This window comes from Limulus polyphemus, unplaced genomic scaffold (genome assembly GCF_000517525.1).
Source record: "Limulus polyphemus unplaced genomic scaffold, Limulus_polyphemus-2.1.2 Scaffold3792, whole genome shotgun sequence".
NCBI classification, from domain to species: domain Eukaryota; kingdom Metazoa; phylum Arthropoda; class Merostomata; order Xiphosura; family Limulidae; genus Limulus; species Limulus polyphemus.
Genome location: NW_013669402.1, coordinates 48,543 through 56,582, shown reverse-complemented (window position 1 = coordinate 56,582; position 8,040 = coordinate 48,543). Strand labels below are relative to the sequence as shown.

At 30.2% G+C, this 8,040-nt stretch overlaps 1 protein-coding gene across 2 annotated transcripts in view; it reads left to right on the top strand.

Annotated features, from left to right (window-relative positions):
* LOC106470051 (saccharopine dehydrogenase-like oxidoreductase) overlaps positions 1-8,040 on the top strand; it is a 35,210-nt gene that overhangs the window by 19,446 nt on the left and 7,724 nt on the right. For both annotated transcript variants that reach the window (XM_013930575.2, XM_013930576.2), the window contains exons 5-8: positions 2,985-3,034; positions 4,493-4,635; positions 4,949-5,066; positions 6,636-6,755. In XM_013930575.2, coding sequence (XP_013786029.1) covers positions 2,985-3,034; positions 4,493-4,635; positions 4,949-5,066; positions 6,636-6,755 — 431 coding nt within the window. The remainder of the gene's footprint in view (positions 1-2,984; positions 3,035-4,492; positions 4,636-4,948; positions 5,067-6,635; positions 6,756-8,040) is intronic.

Sequence of the window (8,040 nt, the reverse complement as noted above, 5' to 3'; positions counted from 1 at the left end):
ACACACACACACACACACACACACACACACACACACACACACACACACACACACACACACACACACACACACACACACACACACACTAGTAGAAGTAGTATGTACAAATCACACAAGGTTATCATTCGAAATAATGAATCATATTTTTTATAATGAACTAGATATAAATTATTGAACTTAAAACCACTAATTTAAATGCAAAAGAATATAAAAATCACAAACACTTTCAGTTCAAATTGCTAAGCCTAATTCACGTAAAGACCATGCACTCACTGCTCGATACATCTTAATCCTAACATTCTTAGATCAATTTCTTTCCTAAAATTATATCTGTTTTGAGTTAATCTTTCAATATAATGATTAATATAAATATATGTATAGCATGATTTAAGCTACTATACAAAAATCATAGTCACACACATCCCATGCACAAATGTGATTTTGCTCTTATGTTAAAACAATGGTCCTGGTAGGTAAGGGGTTAATTAAATAAAAATCATTTAGTGCATTACTACCATTAGTATTATTTATAATAATAATAATAATAAAAAGGGGGGGGGGGTAAATGTCAACAAGAAATAAAAAGAATCGGGTAAGTACTTTATTTATTTATTATCATAAAAGTTACTGAAATGTAAAAAATAGGGATATCTTTAGGTTAAATTAGGAAAATTGATAATAATATGATAATGTTTCATGAGGCACACATGCAAGCAGCTCGTGGGTAACTTAATTCAACAGTGTAATGTGATCTCCATGTTCCCCAAGTGATTTACAACTTTTAATGCCATGAGTAGTAGATAGACACAATTCAAAGGGTAATAAAACAATAAAATTTAATTATAAATAGACATATACTATAACGAGTTTAAAGCTACTTAGGATAAATGAATGTAGTTTCATGTTACAATTTGAAGTAATTCTAGAAAGAAAAAAAGTGGTAGTTTAGATTGTTTTATTTTTTAGGAGGTCGGTCAAATTGACTAACCTTGTATACAGTTAGGGTAGAGAAAATAACAGATGAAATAAAGTTTTAGTGAAAACAAACATTTGAAATGTATTTAGGAGGTTTTAGAGATTACACAAGTCAAATCTGAGATTTTTGAGATGAAGAAAAGTATTTTTAATCTCAACATGAAAATCACTTTGCACATGGACTATTCAAAACAAATACTCAATATATTCACGAACAAATCTTTAATAAAAGTACTTCATTTAAAAAACTTATTTTTGGTGTACAAAATACTAGTAACATGTACTAAAAGTCTGCCAAATTTGTGAAGATACACACACTGTATTAACCCTCTCCATATGAGTCAAAGGCCATGTCATCGCGTTTGTTGACTCACATTCAAAATTTTATTGAACTATTTTATGTCAGTAAGTTTGGTATGATATTAAAATTTGAATTATAATATTATGCATTTAATTTCTTAATTTAAATATATATTAAAAAACATGCCTAAATATCAATTTTTGTGTGGCATGTGGTATGTTGAATGCAGCACTGGTTCAAATTAGATGTTTGTGAAGTTAAAATACTAAGTGTATAGTTTCATACAAATTAGAAACTGAAATTACAAATATTAACAAGCTAGAATATAAAATAAGAACCTCTTATCTTTTTTATTTGCGGAGATATTGCTCATGGTGAATTAAACACAGTGGCACTGCCCACCTCTTTCCATTTTTGGAAATACTTCATCATACACACATACTTCTGCCTATGACGTGAATAACCAATTGAAAGCTCAGAATGTCCCCTAGTGAATTTCTCAGCCATTTTGAAGTATTATGATTTCAACTTGTTCTTTTGATACAATACTTCAAGCTGGTAACATGTACTTTTGATAATTATATGGAGGTTATAAAGAATTTGTATGTGAAATTTGAAAATTTTCTGGTGTATAAAAGTATTTTTAATCTTAAAATGAAAGTTACTTTGCATGTTGGATAGTCAACATTCGAAAAGAAAAAAAGCACTAGAAGAACATTACTTAAAACCAAAACCTTAAGACTTCATTAAAAAAAAAAATCTGATATTTTGTGTACAAAAGCCTTGTAATGTTTACTGATAATCTGCTAAATTTCGTGAAGATGCATTTAATAATTTAAAAGCTATAGCATGAAAACTATAACAAGCACAAAATGGTTGAGGTTGGTCCCAGGGATCGGGCCCTTAATGAGAGGGTTAATGTTTGTTCATTTAACCCTGTATGCAGCATAAAAACTGATCATACTTGCAGACTGTACGTATAAGTAGTAAAGACAAAACATGCCAAATACAAGTTTATTGTCTGTGATAAACTACAAGGAACTTGACAGGCACCAGTAAAAATTACATTTAACCTGTCTCACTCATCCAACTGTTGGTAAGTTGGCACTTCTACAGATTATTAGCTATTGTTACACATTCATGTGGAAAAGTATGGTTTAGTACTCGTGGATTGCATTCAACCTGCTGTTAATTTTTGTGTATTGAAGATAAATCACAGTATATTTCTGACAATGTATAGTGTCATTTTAAAGATAATTCATAGCTAAATGCACACTGAAAAGTTTAAATATAGGAGTACAAAAGTTGTTTTTTTAATGATTTTCAAATGTGCATTAATCCATAAAATTAACGAATATACTTGTAAAACACCATAAATAGGACAATGACTAATATGACTATATAGTGAATATAGTTGTGAAATACAAGCATTTAAGACACTTAAAATTTGACCTGACTAGCTGTATTTTTGGGTTTTTGTGTTTAACCTGCTCTTAATTGTGTACATAGATTCTTTCAATTTACTTGCTGATATTTCATTCTCTTGATATTTTTGAAGAAAGTAATTGTCTCTCAAACAAACTATATTTATATTACCAGTTTTCACAGTATTTATTTAAGTGAAAAAGAAACAATTTGAACCAATCATTTTTAATTTTCAGCACTGTTTGTAACATTTAAAAAACTCAAATCATTTATTTGTTTGAAGGTGATGTCAATTCAGTGGAAACTTTTATGAGTCTCAAGAATGGACCTAAGGTAAAATTCTAGTGTTTATAATAGAGTAACTAATGTGAATAATATTTTACAATTTTTTTTTTAATAATTAGCTAGTAAGTAGTTGCACATGTATTTATAGGTTTCAATGATTTCATTTTATTATTAACCTACAATTTTATTTAAAATATTTTCAATTAAATCTAGCCATAGGAATTTGTTCTGTAATTTTTTTTATTTTGTATTAAATTTTACATATGGCTTTGATAAAATGTTAACAAATAAGATGGTTTTTATTTTTAACATAAATTATATACATCACAAGAAATCTTGTAGGCAAAAAAAACTTTTCCCATTAATTTCCAACATAATTTTACAAATCATTATTCTTTTTAAATTATGCTGAATGCATTATTGTTTGTTGAATAAAACTTAGGTAAAAATCCCCATTATTTCGTTATGTAAGAAAGAAAAAAAAGAAGAAAATAAATGCATCTTAAAATTGAACAACACAAGCTAATTCCACATATATCAAAGCTTAACAAATTTGATCTTAACAGCTTCCACACAAGCCAGCCCAGCATCTTTTTGTACTGAGCCTATGGTGGTTATTCCAGAAACTGGTGATTTAGGGTTATTTTGGTAGATCTCGATGAATGAAGCTTGGCACAACTTCTATAATAATAATAATAATAATAATAAAACTGTTAACGAAAATATGACATGATGAAATGTATATGAATTGTACTATGGTGGTACCATACTGGGCATTATACCATCCTTCTTATATTTACTCTTCATTGCATAAATGGCAATTTTTAATTTGAGAATCGCTAGGGACATCACCTTATAATGCATTGTGCATCTGCTTCAACTTTAACGCTGCATCTTTGGGCTTTACTGTGCTGTTAGTTTCACAAAATATTGAAACTAATGATTTCTTATGATTCCAGTCCCTTCTTTGAAGATAACAATATTATTGGGCTCATTTTTTGTTTCGCTGTCAATGCAGTAATCAACTGACGATTCTTCAATTTAGCTGGTATGTCAAATTGATTGAGATGTCTTTAAATGTTATTCTCCCATGTGACCTGGACCCACAGCTTAGCTTAATTGCTACACTTAAACCATCACATTCACAACCACATCTAGAACATTTCAAGCATGTTTCACTGCTACATCGTTTTACTTTACATTTACAAGTTAACTTCTGCATGTTGGTTCTCATTGTCGTGGGTCAGGTCCGGTGACCAAGACCTCAAAAATAGTGCCAAATGTCTGTCTAATCCAACCAACCCAAACCTTCTGGAATTACTTGTTTGTTTTGATCTTTTGTGTTTGCATTAATAGTTTAATATGATTTTATTGTCTTTGTAGTTGGTTGTTTTCAAATTTGATGTTTTTTCCAAAATTAATCTGTCTTTAATTGTAGGTTTGAAACAAAGGCCAACTTGTTTATTTGGCATCATATAAATGTATGTGTTCATATATTTTTCATAGGGATCAAAAGTCAACTTTGGAACTTGGCAATCAGCTATTTATGGCTTGGCTCATGCTTCTGAGCTTAAAAGTTTGAGGAAACAACTGAATGATACTCTTTTCCAGGAACCACTGCCAAAAAGTAATTTCCCTCTGAAGCGCCGGTGAGTTAAAAATACTTTCAAAAGTGAATCTCTTGTATTTCTCAGTTTCCCTTCTATGATTGTCTCAATATTGAATTCTGTGTACATGCAGGTGTACCATTGCAAGTTATAGTACAAAGTGGGAGAAGTTTGTAAGAGCTCTTGGTCAACAATTTTGGAATATATCCTAGCTAGAATAGATTTTTCATTTGAATATGGGAGTTCTCCTTTGTAACAAGAAAGTGATAAAAGAAATTTTTTTTTTGCTTGAGAAATACAAGATTATACTTGGAATCTGTTATATAAATATCTGATTTGTTTGAGTATATTTCAGAGGAGTTCTTTTCAAGAGTGATGTTGTTAATGGCTGGTGTATTCCATTTTTGGGAAGTGATCGTTCTGTGGTGCTACGTAGTCAGATGTTTGGCTTCAATTATCTGAAAGAAAGACCAGTAAGCTGAATTTTTTTTAATATTTATGAGGTTAACCAGTTCTTTCATATACTTTTTTTTTGTAACTTGTACATATTTGTCATGTAAGTCATGCTTTGTAGTTGGTTAGCTGCTGGTTAATAATATACTAAAAACTAACTTTTAAGCTTCAGAGACAGAATATTTAAAGTATAAAGTAGCTTGTTCTTTGAAGATTCGTTTCTTGGAAACCTTCAAACTGTAATTAATAATAATAAAAAAAAATCCACCAAAATTTACTAAAGTGATATTTCAATACCTTAATCACCATTTTAATAATGAACTAACAACATTGTAATCTTTATTTTATTTTCAATGCATAGTAAAAATATGTCTGATTAGGAAATGTTTTAATTTTTGTCTTGTACAAGTCACACACCTTCATTATTTCTTAAGTCCAGCTCTTACAACTACGTGAAATCTGCTTGTTTGTATCGTGACACAGTGTAACTTGTTTGTATCGTGACACAGTGTAACTTGTTTGTATCGTGACACAGTGTAACTTGTTTGTATCGTGACACAGTGTAACTTGTTTGTATCGTGACACAGTGTAACTTGTTTGTATCGTGACACAGTGTAACTTGTTTGTATCGTGACACAGTGTAACTTGTCAGGTTGCATCTCATATTCCACTTCAAAAAAGAGAGAGAACATGCAGGTTATGCAACTAATCCATGATTTCCTATACATTGGAAAAGTGCAAGGTTACCTGGTGGGCTAACTTGTTTCTACGAATGAGGCAAAAGTTATTCCTGTACCATGGCCATGAAATATTCACAAACCTCTATATTGTAGTTTGCATTATTTTCTGGGATATGTACAAATTATAGGGATGGAAACCTAGAACATGCTTCACGGAGTTTTTGGTTGAAAGGTCCTCTTTCATTGCAGTGTAAAGTCTTCTTATGAGTTTATGATTAACAACAGAACAAAGTTGTTTGTTTTTTAGTATTGAAATCAAAATACCTACAGTTGGGTAAGACAAAGGACACTGGTATCCAGGATTCCTTAGATTAAGTTCTATTAAGACTTGCTGCTGACTAAGTCTAGGATTGCCATGCAACAGGATCTTTTTCACTCATACTTTTGTCCTCCAGTTGGACAGCTATAAGTTTATGGACTTCCAATGCTAAAGTGTAGAATTCAATTCCCCCTTGTGGACAAAGCAGATAGCCCAATGTCACTTTATCAAAAATGAGGCTGACATCTCCAACCAATTATTTTACAAAGAAAGTTAGTGAAGTAAGCATGACTTAGTAAAGGTAAGACTTGGAAATGTCATTGTGGTGCAGGATTTTTGCTTCATCCTGTATTTCAAAGATTTCTGTGAACCTAGATATATCTATGGAATAAAGTTCTACCAACAATCATAGCCAGATTTACTAAAGGCAGCAAACATTAATACATAAGTTTATTGAATGTGTAATTTTGTTATTCTTTAGGTATAAAACCAGTCATTATGAAACAGTGTAGCAAGTGTTTAGATTAGTTAGTATTTTTAAAAACAGGTTATAATTAGCATATAAACTAATTAATCTATTTGTGATTCAGGTTCAAGTACAGACATATTTCCATTTGTCATCTCTGCTTGCATGTCTAGTAACAATGTTTATGGCCACAATCTTTTTTCTAATGGCCTCCAACAAGTGTGGAAGGTATTTGCTGGAAAAGGTAAGGTTTATATTTATAGAATAACATTAAGTATAGTTAGCAAATTGACTTTTTGGTTTTAAACTTGAATAGCACAAGCCATATTTGTAGTAATAGAATAAAACTGATAATAAGTAGTGCATGTATAAATTATGTACAAATTGCAACTAAATGCAAAATAGTCCTCAGTCTTTCAGTTTCTATTTTTATACTCTACAGTAAACTTATGACGAACAAGAGTAATCAGTGGAGTTGCATTTAGAATATCTAGTCACTGACTTCTCTAAAACTCCTAGTGTTTGTCTGTCACACTACAAAGTATCAGGTTAATTGCTAAAGTTTATACGAACTGTACTTTACATCCTATTTTTATATATAATTTATAACCGAAAATTTACATATTTATTGCTTTAACTCTCAATATGGCCTCGGTTAATTTGACCAACCATGTGACATCTTTGAACTCTTAAAATCTTTATAGCTTTTATACTAACTTTTAATATTTTAATATAGTGTGTGTGTGTATATCTTCATGAAAATTGGCAGTCTTTCAGTAAACAAATTTTTTAATGAAGTATTATTAATAAACTAAAAAACAAATTTGTCCCTGAATATATCTAGTATTTCAATGCTATTTGTTTTGAATTTTCTGTATGCAAAGTGACTTTCATGTTAAGATTAAAAATACTTTTCTTCATCTCAAATCTCAATTTCATTTGTGTAATCTCTAAATCCTTCTAAATACAATTTAAATGTTTCAAATGGGGAGGTCACATTATGCTATTGAATTTTTGCACACGAGCTGCTTGCATGCATGCCTCGTGAAACATTTTATTATAGTATTATTATTTATTTTACCTAATCTAACCTAAAGAGATTACTATTTTTACATTTTAGTAACTTCTGTAATAGTAATAAATAAAGAATAGACATGAAAAACAAGAAATAAAGTACTTACGCAAGTTGTTTTTTTTTATTATGTCTACTGTTGGTTACACTTAAGCATACTTTTTATTGTTAATGATAGTAATGTGCTAAAGAATTTTTATTTAATTAAGTAATGCACCAAAGAACATAGAATAAGAACATGCAAAAAGCAGACAATTTTCCTGGCTTTCTAACTATGTGACAAGAGCTGTTACAAATTCATCTAAGCTAGTAGTTAACTTTTTTGTGGGAATGAAACTTGTTCTAATGGAGAAATTTATAATTCTCCATTCAGAAAACAATGTAACATAACGTCATTCTTATCGATGATGCTTTTCCATCTTACAATCAGGTTGTTAATGCCCTGATTAAAGAAATC